The sequence below is a fragment of the Engystomops pustulosus genome, unplaced genomic scaffold (genome assembly GCF_040894005.1).
Source record: "Engystomops pustulosus unplaced genomic scaffold, aEngPut4.maternal MAT_SCAFFOLD_470, whole genome shotgun sequence".
In the NCBI taxonomy this organism is placed as follows: Eukaryota; Metazoa; Chordata; class Amphibia; order Anura; family Leptodactylidae; genus Engystomops; species Engystomops pustulosus.
Genome location: NW_027285348.1, coordinates 22963 through 42820, shown reverse-complemented (window position 1 = coordinate 42820; position 19858 = coordinate 22963). Strand labels below are relative to the sequence as shown.

General features: G+C 49.4%; 2 protein-coding genes across 4 annotated transcripts in view; both read left to right on the top strand.

Moving 5' to 3' along the window:
- The first annotated feature begins 4610 nt into the window (after positions 1-4610).
- On the top strand, positions 4611-15010 carry LOC140111475 (uncharacterized). Its single transcript, XM_072132389.1, has 11 exons — positions 4611-4739; positions 5120-5262; positions 6117-6296; positions 6377-6500; positions 6969-7051; positions 7651-7756; positions 8142-8227; positions 9154-9271; positions 10392-10439; positions 11880-11984; positions 12073-15010. Exons 2-11 carry the CDS (start codon positions 5143-5145, stop codon positions 12729-12731), a joined length of 1629 nt encoding a protein of 542 aa, XP_071988490.1. The 5' UTR covers positions 4611-4739; positions 5120-5142; the 3' UTR covers positions 12732-15010.
- Positions 15011-17541: 2531 nt separating this feature from the next.
- The window catches only part of LOC140111474 (uncharacterized), an 11624-nt gene continuing 9307 nt past the window's right edge, over positions 17542-19858 (top strand). The window contains exons 1-2 of one of the 3 annotated variants that reach the window (XM_072132387.1): positions 17542-17560; positions 17617-17648. The gene's annotated coding sequence lies outside the window, so the exon portion shown is untranslated. Of the gene's footprint in view, positions 17649-17678; positions 17996-19858 lie in introns of those variants that run through there. The other 2 variants (XM_072132386.1, XM_072132388.1) reach the window with 2 other exon arrangements.

The window sequence follows — 19858 nt, the reverse complement described above, 5'->3', positions numbered from 1 at the left end:
AGGAGAGTGGAGCCCGATGGGTCACAGAAGGGTCTGGGGGAGGAGAGAGGAGCCCGATGGGTCACAGAAGGGTCTGGGGGAGGAGAGAGGAGCCTGATGGGTCACAGAAGGGTCTGGGGGAGGAGAGAGGAGCCTGATGGGTCACAGAAGGGTCTGGGGGAAGAGAGAGGAGCCTGATGGGTCACAGAAGGGTCTGGGGGAGGAGAGAGGAGCCTGATGGGTCACAGAAGGGTCTGGGGGAGGAGAGAGGAGCCTGATGGGTCACAGATGGGTGGGGTGGAGGAGAGAGGAGCCTGATGGGCGGAGGAGAGAGGAGCCTGATGGGCGGAGGAGAGAGGAGCCTGATGGGCGGAGGAGAGAGGAGCCTGATGGGTCACAGAAGGATCGGGCGGAGGAGAGAGGAGCCTGATGGGTCACAGAAGGATCGAGCGGAGGACAGAGGAGCCTGATGGGCGGAAGAGAGAGGAGCCTGATGGGCGGAAGAGAGAGGAGCCTGATGGGCGGAAGAGAGAGGAGCCTGATGGGCGGAAGAGAGAGGAGCCTGATGGGCGGAAGAGAGAGGAGCCTGATGGGCGGAGGAGAGAGGAGCCTGATGGGCGGAGGAGAGAGGAGCCTGATGGGCGGAGGAGAGAGGAGCCTGATGGGCGGAGGAGAGAGGAGCCTGATGGGCGGAGGAGTGAGGAGCCTGATGGGTCACAGAAGGGTCGGGCGGAGGAGAGAGGAGCCTGATGGGCGGAGGAGTGAGGAGCCTGATGGGTCACAGAAGGGTCGGGCGGAGGAGAGAGGAGCCTGATGGGCGGAGGAGTGAGGAGCCTGATGGGTCACAGAAGGGTGGGGTGGAGGAGAGAGGAGCCTGATGGGTGGAGGAGAGAGGAGCCTGATGGGCGGAGGAGAGAGGAGCCTGATGGGCGGAGGAGAGAGGAGCCTGATGGGCGGAGGAGAGAGGAGCCTGATGGGCGGAGGAGAGAGGAGCCTGATGGGCGGAGGAGAGAGGAGCCTGATGGGTCACAGAAGGATCTGGCGGAGGAGAGAGGAGCCTGATGGGCGGAGGAGAGAGGAGCTTGATGGTGCGGAGGAGAGAGGAGCCTGATGGGTCACAGAAGGATCGGGCGGAGGAGAGAGGAGCCTGATGGGCGGAGGAGAGAGGAGCCTGATGGGTCACAGAAGGATCGAGCGGAGGAGAGAGGAGCCTGATGGGCGGAGGAGAGAGGAGCCTGATGGGCGGAGGAGAGAGGAGCCTGATGGGCGGAGGAGAGAGGAGCCTGATGGGCGGAGGAGAGAGGAGCCTGATGGGCGGAGGAGAGAGGAGCCTGATGGGCGGAGGAGAGAGGAGCCCGATGGGTCACAGAAGGGTCGGGCGGAGGAGAGAGGAGCCCGATGGGTCACAGAAGGGTCGGGCGGAGGAGAGAGGAGCCCGATGGGTCACAGAAGGGTCGGGCGGAGGAGAGAGGAGCCCGATGGGTCACAGAAGGGTCGGGCAGAGGAGAGAGGAGCCCGATGGGTCACAGAAGGGTCGGGCAGAGGAGAGAGGAGCCCGATGGGTCACAGAAGGGTCGGGCGGAGGAGAGAGGAGCCCGATGGGTCACAGAAGGGTCTGGGGGAGGAGAGTGGAGCCCGATGGGTCACAGAAGGGTCTGGGGGAGGAGAGTGGAGCCCGATGGGTCACAGAAGGGTCTGGGGGAGGAGAGAGGAGCCCGATGGGTCACAGAAGGGTCTGGGGGAGGAGAGAGGAGCCTGATGGGTCACAGAAGGGTCTGGGGGAGGAGAGAGGAGCCTGATGGGTCACAGAAGGGTCTGGGGGAAGAGAGAGGAGCCTGATGGGTCACAGAAGGGTCTGGGGGAGGAGAGAGGAGCCTGATGGGTCACAGAAGGGTCTGGGGGAGGAGAGAGGAGCCTGATGGGTCACAGATGGGTGGGGTGGAGGAGAGAGGAGCCTGATGGGCGGAGGAGAGAGGAGCCTGATGGGCGGAGGAGAGAGGAGCCTGATGGGCGGAGGAGAGAGGAGCCTGATGGGTCACAGAAGGATCGGGCGGAGGAGAGAGGAGCCTGATGGGTCACAGAAGGATCGAGCGGAGGACAGAGGAGCCTGATGGGCGGAAGAGAGAGGAGCCTGATGGGCGGAAGAGAGAGGAGCCTGATGGGCGGAAGAGAGAGGAGCCTGATGGGCGGAAGAGAGAGGAGCCTGATGGGCGGAAGAGAGAGGAGCCTGATGGGCGGAGGAGAGAGGAGCCTGATGGGCGGAGGAGAGAGGAGCCTGATGGGCGGAGGAGAGAGGAGCCTGATGGGCGGAGGAGAGAGGAGCTTGATGGGCGGAGGAGTGAGGAGCCTGATGGGTCACAGAAGGGTCGGGCGGAGGAGAGAGGAGCCTGATGGGCGGAGGAGTGAGGAGCCTGATGGGTCACAGAAGGGTCGGGCGGAGGAGAGAGGAGCCTGATGGGCGGAGGAGTGAGGAGCCTGATGGGTCACAGAAGGGTGGGGTGGAGGAGAGAGGAGCCTGATGGGTGGAGGAGAGAGGAGCCTGATGGGCGGAGGAGAGAGGAGCCTGATGGGCGGAGGAGAGAGGAGCCTGATGGGCGGAGGAGAGAGGAGCCTGATGGGCGGAGGAGAGAGGAGCCTGATGGGCGGAGGAGAGAGGAGCCTGATGGGCGGAGGAGAGAGGAGCCTGATGGGTCACAGAAGGATCTGGCGGAGGAGAGAGGAGCCTGATGGGCGGAGGAGAGAGGAGCTTGATGGTGCGGAGGAGAGAGGAGCCTGATGGGTCACAGAAGGATCGGCGGAGGAGAGAGGAGCCTGATGGGCGGAGGAGAGAGGAGCCTGATGGGCGGAGGAGAGATGAGCCTGATGGGTCACAGAAGGATCGGGCGGAGGAGAGAGGAGCCTGATGGGCGGAGGAGAGAAGAGCCTGATGGGCGGAGGAGCCTGATGGGTCACAGAAAGGTCGGGCGGAGGAGAGAGGAGCCTGATGGGTCACAGAAGGGTCGGGCGGAGGAGAGAGGAGCCTGATGGGTCACAGAAGGGTCGGGCGGAGGAGAGAGGAGCCTGATGGGTCACAGAAGGGTCGGGCGGAGGAGAGAGGAGCCTGATGGGTCACAGAAGGGTCGGGCGGAGGAGAGAGGAGCCTGATGGGTCACAGAAGGGTCGGGCGGAGGAGAGAGGAGCCTGATGGGTCACAGAAGGGTCTCGGGGAGGAGAGAGGAGCCTGATGGGTCACAGAAGGGTCTGGGGGAGGAGAGAGGAGCCTGATGGGTCACAGATGGGTGGGGTGGAGGAGAGAGGAGCCTGATGGGCGGAGGAGAGAGGAGCCTGATGGGTCACAGAAGGGTCGGGCGGAGGAGAGAGGAGCCTGATGGGTGACAGAAGGGTCTGGGGGAGGAGAGAGGAGCCTGATGGGTCACAGAAGGATCGGGCGGAGGAGAGAGGAGCCTGATGGGCGGAGGAGAGAGGAGCCTGATGGGTCACAGAAGGGTCTGGGGGAGGAGAGAGGAGCCTGATGGGTCACAGAAGGGTCTGGGGGAGGAGAGAGGAGAATTATGGGCCACAAATGGGCTTTTGTCTACCGGTGACTCTAATGTGACTGACTTGCATCAAACTCCTATTATGTGCTTGTTGCAGAGATGAGAAGTGTCGGTTCCATTCTGGTCTCTGAGTTTTTGGGCCGGACATTCTGAGAAGCGCACGACCCGAGGTCAGACTCTCTTGTGGGAAAGAGACTTAAAGGGATAGAGGAGACAGGAAGACCGTGGCCAACCCACTTTAACCCCTTTAGGATGTAGCCACATTTTTTTTATTATTTTTTTTTTTGAATTTTCAAAGTCGTAACTTTTTACTTTTCAATGTATGTTGTTGGTCGAGGGCTCGTTTCTTTCTGAAACAAGTTGCAATTTTTGGTGTTCATTTGGGGTGTCTACAATTTATTGATTGAATTTTATTAACCTTTTAGGGTGTGAGAGATATCATATCTTGTCTTAGTTGGGGTCATGCGACCCACCTTCAGCCATGTCATGATTCAAACATCATTTTGTGTGAACTGTTTACAAATCACTTTGTCTTTTCTGCAGCTTCTCTCCCCGATGGCCATGTTGTGACGAAGTAGAGCGCTAACACAGGGACATTAGTATTAACTTTCTATTTCCCTCTGGTCTAGTATTTTTCCTATGATGAAGTTTGAGAAAATGTCTTAAAGGGGAGGTTCTGGTATATTCAGTTGGCCTATAGCATTGCAGTACTTTATCACCTTTTCACATAATTTTCTATATATGTGGCTGTGCACTAATAAACATTGTGAGTCTGCATTTTCTGGAGCGTGTGTTTTGGTTTCTGCTCTCGTACCGGTAGCATTATGGCTATAGCAGTTAAGTCCTACTTACCTTCCGGTGCCCTTCGTCCGCCGGCCCCCAGCTGGATACCAGAGGGCACGGAAAGGTTTTTTTTTTTTAAGCAGCGCCCTCCCGGCCACCCTTAGTTTTTTTTATTTGAGAACTAGGACAACCCCTTTAATTCGGAAGACACCTTACAATTGAGTTGGGCCGTTCTAGCCCTAAAACCTAAATCTAAAAACCTGGACTAATCGTCCCTCCAAAAATCTAAATAATGAAGAAATGGCAGCACTCGGAGGGAACTGGTGAAAAAAGGTGGCCACACCACGGGGCCACACCACGGGGGCCTCGGAGGAAGCGCAAAGAGGCTCCATCATGATCATAGGATAACCAGAGTGGCAAATGGGACGGTCCACCACCGTGGTAATTGTATTTTTCCTCCTCCTGAGCGAGTGTTTTTTGTGTTTTTTGTTTTTGCCTCTTGAGTTGTAATTTTCCTTTGTGCCATTCGCCGTTAGTGTTGATTTTTGATCTGTTTTTGTAACATTATTTAAGGGGTTAAATGGCTGTGATGAGTGACCTAAGTGGCCGCAGCCGCTGTGGCAGATTCCTGGACTCCATCACACGGGATCTCTAGGACGATGTAGTGCGTTGCGCTGCATTAAGCTGGCCCATAACATGACGTCCTGGGGCACGTAGGGGTTAATGTATTGGCTTCCAGGACACGCAAGGGATTTGGATCACATTATATAATTCTATACTAATGGAATGATTGTAACCTCTTTGCTTATTGCTCCACCTAGAAGCCTCGGTTCTGATCCACACAATGAAGCTGTCACCACTCCATGACGTGACGGAATCCCTCGGCAGGGACAAGGCCAGGGATCACTTGTTTGAGAAGATTATGCATACAACCTTAGATATTCTCTACCTGCTGACCGGAGAGGTGAGGTCTGGATACACCTCCAAACGCTCTATTGCTATCAAGTCACATGACCACTTCTACTATTAACAACAGGCCGTGGGGGGCTCTAGGAATGATGTCTCCTATACGTGTATATAAATCTGACTGGAGATGAAGGGATTCTGGGAGATTGTTGTGTTCTGGTCAGGGATACGCAGTATATAAAGCACCGCGGCCATCCGTGGAGTTTAGGATTACCAGCATTATTTTTTTTCGGCTGCTTGAAATCCAATTCGCTTTCATATCAAAGCAAGTTGTCCTGTAGGAAACGATGGAAACCCAGAGGAGTGGTCACACAATGGCAGAATAACTTGGATTACAAGCAGAATTCATGCTCTTAATCCAAATTGCTTGTATATCAAAGCAAGTTTTCCCACAGGAAATAATTGAAACACAGACATTTGGTTCCACACCCCTAAAAAATATTGAATCCTATGTAGTACGTCATCCGGCCCCTTTATTTCTTCTACTGTTATAATGTTGTTATTGAGGGAAGTAGAATGTAAAATACAATTTGTATGTCAGAAGTCGGAACTGTATATTTTATCATCGTAATCCCAGACAGAACTTTTCTTTGGTGTCTGTGACAATTGGATTTTAAAATGTTGGGTTGTCATAAGAACCAGGAGTTACACTAAAGCCTCATTACAGACACCTGTGATAACTGTTATAGCTGATTATTGTATCCTGGGGCTAAAGTATAGGAAATTACCAACATCCAGAGGTCTGTCTGTAACTAGGGGTCGTATGTAAGTCGGGTGTAGGCTTGTTGTAATAAATGCTTGCAGGCAAAGTGACTCATAATCCAAGGTTTCACTGTACATTCTAATTTACAGGATTACGTTGTATTAAAGATGTCCGGGGGGCGCGTCACGCACAGCAGCAGCCGCGTCATTTCCGGAGGATTCTGTAGCGTAAACAGAGACCCAAAGATTGACCCAATGATGGAGGAGACAAAGAATGATGAGAAGATTCTAGAACTGGCGCACACAATCACGCAGCTGCTGACTGGAGAGGTGAGCGCTGCTGGGAATGCTGGGACATTGTATCCCCCGCTGTGACGGATCGGGATGATAACCGCGTCTTTGTGTGTCAGGCTCCTATCAGGTGTCAGGATGTCACCGTTTATTTCTCCATGAAGGAGGGCGACGACTTGGAAAGATCCGATGCCCCAACAGAGGATGTGATGTCTGAGGACCAGCGGGTGATCGCCTCTCCTGGTGAGTGACGCCTCTCTGACCCCTGAACCTCAAATACCCTTTATATGTTCATTGAGATCCCACATGTGATGCATGGATCCCCTTTGGATTTTTCACTTCGAACCTTTCAAGATAATCGACTCTTCTGTCACCCCCTCATCTTCTAGCCCTGCGTCTTCATTTTGGACTTAACTAGCAGTAGCTATAATTGGCTGTGCAAATCAGTTCTGTTACATTGGGTCAGGTGGCCGATCTCATCATCGGATCCGCTCATCTCTATTCATCACCCTTAGCTGCGACAGCCACATAGATCGATACTTCTACGGATGGATGGAGTACAGAAGAGGCAATGCACATGCTTGACCTGCTGCTCCTGTTTTCTTGATCACTGAGGGTCCCCATGGCTGTATCCACACACACACACACGCGTGTTACCCCTGATCCTGTGGAAAGACATTTGGTGGTTTATTTACATGACATTTCTTCTAGATGGACCCAGGAAGGAAGAACCCTATGAAAATGCCCCAAAGAAGAATCCAGAAGAGGATGGCTCAGTGCGGTGTGATGTCATGGTAAGACCAGTGTGCGAGCAAAGAGCCTCGTGCCTGTGCAAGAGATAGGAGTGTCAGTCAGGTTCTGCCCTGTTCCCTATCTGCCCCTCCATTAGAGGTTGTGTCTATCTTTCTATGTCTCTTTGCACCTCGAGCTGTATCACAGCCCATGCACCCCCCCCCCCCCGCCATCCTAAACCTCTTCTTAGCAGCTTTAACCCCATAATAATAATCATCTTATATATAGCACTATCCTATTCTATTTAAATCAACCCTTGGCACTGACTACACTTGCCCCTATCGCTGTGCCGATCCTGTATGTACAGGCTATGCAGTGCTCAATGCATTTATTTATTGGAATCTCATTTGAGTGAACACAAAGGCTCATGGGAACTATGGGCAGCTCTAGTGCAAAGTAGGAAGAGGTTAGTTTCCACCCACTTCATTGCTGCTGAGGAAGATCTCTGACAGGTAGCTTCAGATCAGCATGACTCTGGAAAGAAGGGGAGTCACAATATGGGAATTGTTCTGTTTGTTTTTGAAAGATATGACACTTTGCTAAAAACTATCGTGAACCCAGAAGTAAACGTTAACTTATTTTGTGTTCTTCTAAAAACAAGATACAAACTGGCGCTCCGGGAACGCAGACTTTAATTGTGAAGGAAGAAGAAGCTTATGAGATGTTGGATCAAGAAGAAGTCGCAGAAGACGGGTCAGACAGGACAGGTACGCAGCTGGAGCTCTGCTGGAATAGAAACGCAGATTAAAACTTAAGACCTCGCCCTTTCCTTTTTTTTTTTTTTTTTTTAATATCTTTTTACATCCCGTATTCCAAAAGTTTAAAATTTACATTCTAAATGTCCAGGAATTCCTATTGATCTATACGGGCTGTAGGAATGGAAGCTGAAGTATCGGAGATATTGGTACATGGAAAGTGGGAGTTTGTGGGGAACAGGTCAGCGGCTCTTATCTTTAGTAAGAAGTGTATGGAGGATACTGTGCAGCACAGAGACAAATTACATACAAGTGGCCGCCTTGTTGGCTGCTGACTGATATATCTATGCCAGTATATAACCCACTTTATATGTCATTTCCGGTGTCTGTGCTACAGGAAGCAGTGCAGTAGAGAAACATGACTATCCCCCTTCACCTGAGGATTCCTCAAAAGATGATGACAATATGCTGCCGGATGAGCAGGTAACTAAGACTTTTACATTGAGTATAATGATGCAGCCCTTCCCGAACACACGTCATTGGAAACCATGGATAAAAGGAAGAACGATATTCAGTTTACCCTTACTCGCAAAAAGAATGGAAAAAAACGGCGCAAGGAGGATACAGGTTAAAAAGATCCAAAAAAATTAACCAGTAAATGTTAGTACAAAATTGATTAATCCTCCGCCTCTACGTTCATCCACTCTACATTTAGGAAAAAAAGGTGCAGTACCTTTCCAACCAGAGATTTTTGGTACTCGCGGGGACAGTCCTTAGTCCATACCCAATGTCCTCAGCGTTGCATGCCTAGGGCAGGGTACGGTAGCTCGGCACGGCGTCCCTCCTGGGGATTCTCAAGGCAGCTCGTAGCTTCAGTGCTACTCCTAATTGTTCCCACCCGGGTACTTGTTCCTCCACTACTCGTTCCACTTTCTTCATTCCTTCTTCTAATTACTATTCGATTTGGGAAGAGAAAGGAAACAAACGATGGTGCAATACTTTTTTGATCGTTAAAATTGTTTCAATGGTAATACTCACAAGAGTAAAGATTAAAAAGGCCTTATGGATAAAACAAACGCGCTCGGTATACCCGACTAAATGTCAAATCCCCCTCCGATACAGGATAAAATGTGAGACCTCGCCCTTTTTACCTATGATAATAAATCTCCCCCAAAGTCGGGCAAATATGACTCCTTCTCCAGGTCTGTATTTGCTGGGGGGTGCGGTGCCGAAGGCGGCTTTGGGGGGCCATTTAAAGACAAAACAAAAATTTTGTTGCTTATACCGCCTCCTACTGTGGGGGTTGTTTTTGGAGCAGGCGCAGCAGAGCACAGGACCCCTCGTCAATCACACATACCATGAGAACATGTGATAAATGTGTGTTCAGATTTGACTGTTTTCTACTCTAGTGCGATGATTTTAATGAGCTTAAGGTTGAAATTAAATCCCTTGAAGATGGAGAAGAGAAGGTCACATGGGATGATAAGCAGAGAAAGAGAGAGGACTTTCCAAAAAAACGGAAAAGAGGTAACGCATCAATGTACACTACTGATTCATTAGCACGGGAGCTCATCTGCAATACCAGAACCAGGCCACTACTCAGTGTATGGAGCCGTACTGCAATCAGCCGGTCAGTGTGGCCCCTCAGACTACAATTAGTCGCCTATCTTTAGGGGGAGCTTTAGGTTTTGAGTCTTGGCAAATCATTTTAAAGGGGTCCCCCATGAGACACTTTCACCCTTATGCTGTGGATACGGTGTGTGAAAGTGGAGGACTTATGAATATTAAAAAAAAAACCCCATGGGGCCACACACCAAAAGTTCTGGGGGAAGGGGGGGGGGCAGCGTGGTCATGACACCTGCTTCATCCAATGAGTGGCATCCTCATACCGGGGGTCAGTATACCATACTATGTTACACTTCACTGGTGGGGAGATCCCATCTGATCAGCGCTATGGAAGTGTTTATGTGTCTTCAGTCCCTTATGTGCCCCTCATTTGCAGCGGGGACTGAGGGAGACTTGCCCATTGCTGGGGGTAAGAGTGGTCGGACACTGCTTTCGTGGGACAATTCCTTTAATGCTTTCTTGCTGTGACTCGGGGTCTTCTAGAATCTTAACCGAAACTTAACATCATTTACCTGAAGGTAGATCCAATGGTCGGTTTCTCCTAACGTCTTTCTGTGATCCTTTATATAGCCTTACCTGATCTATACCTGATCTTATGCTAATCTATGCTAATTCTCATATCGTGCAACTGAAGGGGCCACTGCGCATGCACAGAGCTGAAAGGCATCGGCGTTGTGACTACAGCTGGTGCTCTATCAGGAGCGCACTGGGGGGGGGGGGGGGGGGCGGCGGCACATCCCAGAGACGTCACTCCACACCCCAGTAGCCTCTGCCCAAAGTCAGCCTATTGGTAACATAAAGTTTAGATCATGTTAGGCTATATAAAAGGTTTAACCTGGTAGGAGGAACCTACATTGGATCTCCCTGAATGGGTAGATTGCTGCTGGTGGTTTCCTTTATGTCACTGAGTATCTAGTATATGATGGCAAAGCTGAAATGTCATTTTTGCTAAGTTCATTAATGGGAACCATAAATTTCATGTTGGCTCAGAATGTTTTTTTTGTTGTTTTTTGCTGTACAGGATGGGCATGTAAGAAAAATCAGCAGAAGACTGAAAAAGCAGGAAGAGGTCTGTAGTCCCTCTTATTGGATAAAGTCCCGGCCGAGCTCTTCTGATCTGGATATTGCGCCTGCACACTCTCATCCTGCAGTAATATTACCTCCCGCTGTATGTTGCTTTCTTAGTAGAGATGAGCTGACCAGTGGTGTAGGTTCAGGTTTGGTGTTCAGGCGCGTTCCTATCTCCCCGGAGCAGCCAATTCAGCAAATTAACAGCCCTGACAAATATCCATGGCTGTGATAGGGTGACACCCTTAATGAAGTCTTTCAACTAAGTTGCCATTTTTCATTTGAGATGGGTTAGGACAATGTGACGGTAGACCTGGCGTCGCATTCAATTTTAGCAGCAGCAATTGGAATAACAAAGACGCTGGAAATGAAAATAAGAGAACACACAATTTTCCTAAATGTCAGAATCAATGTGTAGTCCTATATGTAACAGGAGGTCCTATATATCCTAACAGCAGTAATATACACAACCCTGTAACTTCTGAATTTATGGCTGCCATCTTGGATTTATGTGTGACGGCAGCAAGCTGAGTTTCTGTGTGTTTCTCCTCTGAGCCTGTAGCCACAACCTCTGCAGTCCAGCACGGAGCTCACACTGACACTGATTCACTTCCTGCACATTGTGAGCAGAGAGAAGCTACAAACTACAAGGAGATAAGTGATCCGGGGGAAGGGGGAGGCAGGCACATATCTATGAGAACAGAGATGTAGCAGAGCTGACAGTGTAAAAGTCTGTCAGCCCCTGTGCAATAGGCATCTCATCATCTCTGATCTGCCTCCTCTCTATCTATGTGTCAGTACAATGTCACAGATGAAAGTGTATATACACCTGTACCCTGATACATTGTCACCCCACAGAACTAGATGGATGATAATGTGTCTGCTTAGAGAGGCCCCGCCCACACCCTGGGATATTACACTGAGCAGCCGAGGGAGTGATAGGAGCTAAAACAGCAATAACACTGAGTAACATTGTACAGTAAGGGGTTAAATGCTCTTTATTGCGTGACATCACCGGGGGTGGAGATGTGAGAATTTACTTTCATGGGAAAACCCCTTTAATTGCCTTCAGCCCAGAATCCTGATATGAACCCGATAGGAAACCTCTGGAAAATCTTGTGACAAAGTTATAACTGGTGGAACCTTCAGAAAATGTATTTCTAATCCAGTCATTGCTCTTCTCTAATTAGGAGCATCACGTTTTATACAAAGTAAAGCTTTTTTTTGGTAATTTTGTGAAACGGTTTTAGTGGCCTGGTGACACCTTACAATGGATCCATCAAAAGTTCATGAATGCAGATTACATTAGTTCACAAATTGTTCTCTAGTTTTTGTCTCCAGTGTAGTCTAAGCCCAGCCAGTCAATCCTCTGCACCCTGAACATCTGATAATCCTGTAATTTAACTCCAGATGTCTGAGGCCATTCCTTTTATACCCACAGAAATGCCACGTAGAGTAATGCCACGGCCACTTCCTTCTGTGATTGAAGTAGATGAAGAGGAGCACATGAGCCTTCAGCGAGCCGCCGAGTGGGAGATCCATGCAGGTGAGTAAGTTTTTGGAGGCCTTTCCATTATTAAAGGGCTGCACCAGGAACTAATCCACGTCTCTCCCCCCGGACGTGTCTCACACAGATGGGTCGACACATCTCATGACGTGCGAGCGGCCACCAGCTTCTAGAAGTGACCACGTTTTATACCAGGACTCTGCGGCTGCTGACATGGATGCATTTTGCTGTTCTGAATGTGACAAGTGTTTCTGTGAAGCGTCGCTCCTGGAGCGCCATCAGAGGGAGCAGCACGACCCTGCTGTGCTGTCCTGTGCAGAGTGTGGGGAGAGCTGCAGCACTTCTTCAGAGCTCGGTGCTCACGTTAAGGTCCACACGGGGGGGAAGCTGTTTGCGTGTTCAGAGTGTGGAAAGTGTTTTGCAGTCCAGTCCGATCTGCTGGCCCATGAGGAGGCTCACAGAGAGGAGAAGTGCGGCCCGGTCTTCTCGTTGAAGTCTTCCCTCCATGCGCACTTGGCGGCTCATGCGCTGGAGAAGCCGTTTTCCTGCTCTGTTTGCGGCAAATGTTTCACATCCAGCGCCCGCCTCGCTTTCCATCACATGACCCACACGGGGGAGAAAACGTATAAATGTGACGAATGTGGGAAAGTGTTCACCGCCAGCGGCAGCCTGAACCGGCATAAGAGAACTCACACGGGGGAGAAGCCCTACGCCTGCAGCATATGTGGGAAGTGCTTCAACAGGGAAACCAACCTCTATAGACACCAAATGATCCACACAAGATGACGGGGACTGTACACACGACCTGTACTCTCCTCGTACAACATCTGCTTCCAGGACATTGCGCCCCAGCGCTCCCTGCTTGTGGGGATGGACATTCATTAAGACTCAGAACTAAAGGAAATCTACAAACGTGTTTTATTAACCATTCATTTACTATAAGTAGTAGTCCTAAAATATTTCCACCCAAAATACAGCAAAGGATGACTGATCACCCAATTGTTTAACGAAGACCTAAACACTGTCCCAGCGCTGCGCGGAGCTTCTGTGCCCCTGTTTAAAAGTAGCGACACGGCCCAGAGGAACCATGGCGCGGGAGCACCGGATCACACTTCGGGACATATATTTATGTCACTGGTGACAGCTAGCGACGGTTGGACTCCCACGGTAACAGCTTGGATTGCGATAGCTGTAATGTTTAACCCTCTAGGCGTCGCGGTCATGTAAGTTCTATAGGGCTTCTACATGTGCCCCGGTCCCCTCTATCACAGCCCCAGGGTCTGGATGAGGACCCCAGAGCTGCATTCAGCAGCACAATGACGAATCCTCTGTAGGAGCGGTTCTGTGTGCGTGTCGGCCTCTGCCAAGCTCTTGTGGATGAGGCTCAACTTGCTTTCTGGGAAAACCCCTTGAAGGTGAAAATGAGCTGGTTCCTCAAAGGGTTAAGGGTCTTCAATTTCTGAACTTAGTAAAAATGAATTCCGTTTATATTACACGATTATTGATCCCTGTTTGATGACTTCTCCAAGCATGGGATTTAGTAGTGAAGCGATCGCTAGGCTTTAGGTTACCCTAGATAACACGAGTCCTTAGCTCTGGACACGGCGAGCAGCAGTTATCACATCTGAGAGGTTGTTAATGATTCCTAGAGGCTACACTGATGCTACACTCGTTACAGGGATGAATAGCTGCCAATGATCTCCTATTGTAGTGTCATGTAATTAAGGGTAACGTTAGGATAGTTGGAGAGTAGATCTAAAAGACCCCTCAACACAAAGCCTAAGTAGCCGTAGTTTATCCAAAAGTTGCTGCTCACGTGGTAGGTGAGTATGTCCTACGGTAAGTGTTCGTTGCTCTAGTATAACTGGGATAACGGCACAAATTAAAATGATTGATCATTCGCTCCCCCGGCACTAGTTTTATCAGAAAACTGGCTTCATCCGGGGTCTGGGGCTACTCCTGCAATAACCATCTTATATACATAGGGCAGCAGTGTAAACGGTTAATAAAGTTACCGGAGGATTTACTCCCTTCATTCCAGGGTCATTGAACGTTCTCAGTAGAGAACATGAGGTTTTAAGACTGGTGAGTCCCAAACTGTCATCCTACTGGAATGTCCATAGACCAAGTCCGGGATGCAGAGAAGAATTCCCGGGCTCCTGAGAGGCGGACGTGTTGTGATTTTTCCTTTCTTGCGGTGGTGCCGGTTTCCCACCCGTTGTGACCCCTTTTATCCCTCCTGATCGCCGTCATGTTGCGGTGGTCCTGGTTTCCCCGTTGTGACCCCTTTTATCCCTCCTGATCGCCGTCATGTTGCGGTGGTCCTGGTTTCCCCGTTGTGACCCCTTTTATCCCTCCTGATCGCCATCATGTTGCGGTGGTGCCGGTTCTTGCGGTGGTCCTGGTTTCCCACCCGTTGTGAACCCTTTTATCCCTCCTGATCGCCGTCATGTTGCGGTGGTGCCGGTTCTTGCGGTGGTCCTGGTTTCCCCGTTGTGAACCCTTTTATCCCTCCTGATCGCCGTCATGTTGCGGTGGTGCCGGTTCTTGCGGTGGTCCTGGTTTCCCACCCGTTGTGACCCCTTTTATCCCTCCTGATCGCCGTCATGTTGCGGTGGTGCCGGTTCTTGCGGTGGTCCTGGTTTCCCACCCGTTGTGACCCCTTTTATCCCTCCTGATCGCCGTCATGTTGCGGTGGTGCCGGTTCTTGCGGTGGTCCTGGTTTCCCACCCGTTGTGAACCCTTTTATCCCTCCTGATCGCCGTCATGTTGCGGTGGTGCCGGTTCTTGCGGTGGTCCTGGTTTCCCCGTTGTGAACCCTTTTATCCCTCCTGATCGCCGTCATGTTGCGGTGGTGCCGGTTCTTGCGGTGGTCCTGGTTTCCCCGTTGTGAACCCTTTTATCCCTCCTGATCGCCGTCATGTTGCGGTGGTGCCGGTTCTTGCGGTGGTCCTGGTTTCCCCGTTGTGACCCCTTTTATCCCTCCTGATCGCCGTCATGTTGGTCTCTCATCTTCCTGTTTTCATTCATTTTACAAATAAAAGATTTAAACATCAGAAAAAGAATTGGAGGTGACGCTGGCGACTCACAACTCCCCCTCTCCCTCATTCCATTGTCTTCTTATCTCATCCTAGATATTATCCGGAATCAGTGATCTTGAAATTATGACAAATTTAAATCTACATAAAGTTAATTGGAACCTGTCACAGATGTATCGTATGTACTCGAGTACAAGCAAAAAATGTGCTGGAAAACCCCTAACTCGGCTTATACTCGAGTCTATAAAAAACAAAAATGTTTACTCGCCTTCCAACGCCCCCCGGGAGGTCCTCTTCATTAATGTCCGGCATCGGCTCCGTGTCGGCACTCTGTCCACCGCCTGCACCATGACGTCAGCTGCCTGCACCTGGTAGCACGCCCACACACGTGCCGGACATCGATAAAAAGAAGACCTGCCGGGGGGGGTCAGAAGTTGAGTACACATTCAGGTTTTTTTTTTTATTATGGACTTTATACTTGAGGGGGGTCATGGGCTGCAGGCTATATGCTGGGGGTGGGAGGGTCTACTACATACTGGGTGGAGCAGTGGCTGCAGGCTATATGCTGGGGGTGGGAGGGTCTACTACATACTGGGTGGAGCAGTGGCTGCAGGCTATATGCTGGGGGTGGGAGGGTCTACTACATACTGGGTGGAGCAGTGGCTGCAGGCTATATGCTGGGGGTGGGAGGGTCTACTACATACTGGGTGGAGCAGTGGCTGCAGGCTATATGCTGGGGGTGGGAGGGTCTACTACATACTGGGTGGGGCAGTGGCTGCAGGCTATATACTGGGGGTGGGAGGGTCTACTACATACTGGGTGGAGCAGTGGCTGCAGGCTATATGCTGGGGGTGGGAGGGTCTACTACATACTGGGTGGGGCAATGGGCTGTCTATGTACTGAGAGCAAGGGGCTTGTGACTATATACTGAAGGAATGTGTTGGCATGCTATATACTAGGCTTATACTCGAATCGGCTTAAACAAGTATATACAGTATTCACTATTAAGCCTAATAACAAGTGCCTATAGAATTAGGATAACTTGTGCTTACATTGTTTTAGCTAAAAAAAATGCATAGTTCCTATCTCCTGAAAATGAAGTTTGTTAACCTACCTGGAACCCTGACGGAAGGAGCTGGGTGTACCTGGTGCATGTGCTATTAATGCAAGGCAGTGTGTCTCACCTCATGTTTGCTCTCTTACCCCTAATAATAATTCCTTATATAGTGCACACAGATTTCGCAGCGCTGCATAGAGATTGGATAGATGGATAGGAGAGAGATAGATGATAAATAGGAGATAGATAGAGAGATAGGAGATAAGATAGAGAGATAGGAGATAAGATAGAGAGATAGGAGATAGATAGAGAGATAGGAGATAGATAGAGAGATAGATAGGAGATGGATAGATAGATAGGAGATAGATAGAGAGATAGGAGATAGATAGAGAGATAGGAGATAGATAGAGAGATAGATAGGAGATAGATAGATAGATAGGAGATAGATAGACATGAGATCTAGAACCATGATTTGTGATAACAGACACTGACATTTCTTCTGTTCAGTTTATTTCTTTTTTTTTTAAACAGTTTTTATTTGGTTTTGATCGTATATCGCCCTTTTCAATAACATAATAAAACATAGTGACATCACAACATGGGGCTGTGTTTTACATGATAGGGGTATCCGAAGTTCACATACATCATATTAAATATTCAATTACATAACAAGTTTTATGGTTCTCTTAATGAGCCCGAGGTGCCCTTCAGATTTTCCAGGCGGTAGCACTGAGCGAGGGTGAAAGGTCGCATTAGCGCTGTGATTTCCCTTTCATTCAAATAAGCAACAACCCATTTCCTCCATCTACCAGAGAAATGTTTCTATATACAATTGTTCTATAATCTGTCGTATGGACGGAAGCTCAGGTTCCAGCCACATTCTCAATATACTTCGAGCCGTCGTAAGAGTGATGACATGGAAGAGCTGGGGATAGATAAGGGCCGCTGCGGGGCGCTATCCTCTGATTCTAATGGTATCACCCACCCCCATACCATGTGACACATTTGTCTCCATAACTGTTGTACATCTGGGCATGACCATAGGCCATGAGTTCAGTTTATTTCTATACAGGCAGTCCCCTACTTAAGAAGACTCGACTTACGGACGACCCCTAGTTACAAACGGACCTCTGGATGTTGGTAATTTAATGTTCTTTAGTCCTAGGCTACAATAATCAGCTGTAACAGATATCACAGGCGTCTGTAATGGAGATTTATTATTAATCCTGATTCTTATGACAATCTTATCCAAAATATACAGTTCCGCCTTACATACAAATTCAACTTAAGAACAAACCTACAGACCCCATCTTGTATGTAACCCGGGGGCCGCCTGTATATGTAGCATCTGTTTTTGCAGGGAAATTCTGACATCAGTGTGAACTCAGCCTAACCCCGCCCCTAACTGATCATATGACTGGAGGTGTGGTCTTGTCTGATCATGTGACCATGACATCATGCCAGGTCCTATGCAGCCAGAATGTGACTTCACTGATCACATGACTGTGACATCATGGCAGGTCCTATGCAGCCAGAATGTTACTTCACTGATCACATGACTGTGACATCATGGCAGGTCCTGTAGCCACTAGGATGTAGAATGTGCAGGTAGGTGCATGCGCAGTGAGGATTGTGTGTGGTTATGTGGACGCTTGTTATAGGATTGTATGAGTCCTGTGTACATATAGTGTGCGGTGTGTATAGAGAGATGGATTCCCTGTGACGCACAGCTACGTGTCGTGTCCTGCAGGGCGCCGGCTCTGAGGGCAGATATTACTGATCTAATTGCAGCAATGGATTTCTGAGACATGTTAGGTTTTCCTGGATATGATACATGACTGCCTTCCCATCGGAGACACCGGAGCCAAGACGGCGGCCGAGTACTGGACAGCATAAACACCGGACCCCTCATCCATTACAGGGGTCCCGGGTTACATACAGGATCGGTTCCATAGGTTTGTTCTTAAAGGAAACCTACCACTTCTGATGGGTGAGCTGGTGCCGGAGCTTACCTTCGCTATATCACGGATGTCATTGCAGCGGCTTACAGCAAGTTATCTATGGGTGTGAGACAGACAGACAGACAGACATACAGAGAGAACAGTCATCCCCCCATTGGTGGAGATGTGAGAATTTACTTTCATGGGAAAACCCTTTAATTGCCTTCAGCCCAGAGTCCTGATATGAACCCGATAGGAAACCTCTGGAAAATCTTGTGACAAAGTTATAACTGGTGGAACCTTCAGAATGTATTTCTAATCCAGTCATTGCTGTTCTCTAATTAGGGGAGATGGTGGGGGTAGGGAGTAGGGAGTAGGGACAGAGACACAGGTGACACGTTGTTGCTTAGTGCTCCATCCACCTCCCCCCCCCCCCCCCCCCCCCCCAGAGCATTCAAATAAACTTTATTATATATAGTGAAATCCTGGGACTGCCCCTCACAATCTACATAGACATGTGACTGATGACATAAGAGAACACATGATGCCATATATGTCCTTTACATAAAGCTGATGATAAAGCTCGAATGTGCAACTAAATATAAAAATAGTCTTTAGTGATGGGGGAAGTCCTGCAGAGTCCAGCTGTCATTCACAGAGCTGTACAATGTCTATTCTAGTCAGAGGTCAACGACCTAGGACAGCCAGCACAGGGCAATAATTGTGTTCACATAAACTTAATACATTATTATTTTATTTGCATTCACACGGTTTAAACACATTTTGATTTACAGCCCCGAGGTAGCTTCAGCGCTGCGCGCGCCTCCATAGGAAGTGCCGGAGGCGTCACAAATGCACGGCCGCGCGCAGCGCCGAAGCTGCCTCGGGGCTGTAAATCAAAATGTGTTTAAACCGCGATATAGCGAAGGTAAGCTCCGGCACCAGCTCACCCTGATCTCACCCTGAGCTCACCCTGATCTCACCCTGATCTCACCCTGATCTCACCCTGAGCTCACCCTGATCTGGTGCCCGGTGTTTACAGCTAATACCGAACATCAGAAGTGGTAAGTTTCCTTTAAGTTGAATTTGTATGTAAGTCAAAACTGTATATTTTATAATTGTAGCTCCTGACAAATTAATTTTGTGTCCTTGTGACAATTAGATTTTTTAAATTTTTTTTTTTGCTGTAATTGGACCAAGGATTATCCATAAATCTTCATTACAGACACCTTACAGCTGAGCATTGCAGCCTGGGACTATAGTAACATCCAGAGAGGTCACCAGAGGTCACAGGGGGCAGAGGGGGTCGTCTGTAAGTTGGGTGTCCTTAAGTAGGGGACCGTCTGTACTTACAAGCGGAGCCATTCTCATGCACGGCTGACACTCTGCTGTGACACCTGATTGGAGATCACTTTGTAAAACCTGATTGTGCTGTTATAATGACCCCATAGTCAGGATCTCAGAATATGCTTCTAGCTGTAATAAGTATCGCAGTGTATTATATGAAAGGAAATCTACCATCAGACTCCATCCTGATAAATCCGGGACATTACTCCTAGATCCAGGCACCGGGACTGTGGGATCTTCTTATATTATTATCCACGGCCTCCGTCCTTCTAAAAATCAGCTTATGCTAATGAGCCATATGGGCTCTGGGAGGCTTTACCAGAGCCACTCTATGCTGTAGCTTCACAGATTCCAGTAGCCTATGCCATTCTGATTAATTTCAGTGCTTTATAACCCTTTGTTTCACATTACCTGGCTCCCTGCCAGCAGCGTGTAGTGAGTCCCGGGGAAGGGGAGAAGCTGCAGCAGCGTGCCTGTGTCTGTCTCCTTTACACTTCCTGTCATGTGCATTGAGCAGGCGGAGAGGGGGAT

Coding starts and splice junctions, on each gene's coding strand:
- LOC140111475 (XM_072132389.1), top strand. CDS start 5,143: ATGAAGCTGTCACCACTCCATGACGTGACGGAATCCCTCGGCAGGGAC. Junction 8,228..9,153: donor ATATGCTGCCGGATGAGCAG/GTAACTAAGACT, acceptor TTTCTACTCTAG/TGCGATGATTTTAATGAGCT. Junction 9,272..10,391: donor TCCAAAAAAACGGAAAAGAG/GTAACGCATCAA, acceptor TTTGCTGTACAG/GATGGGCATGTAAGAAAAAT.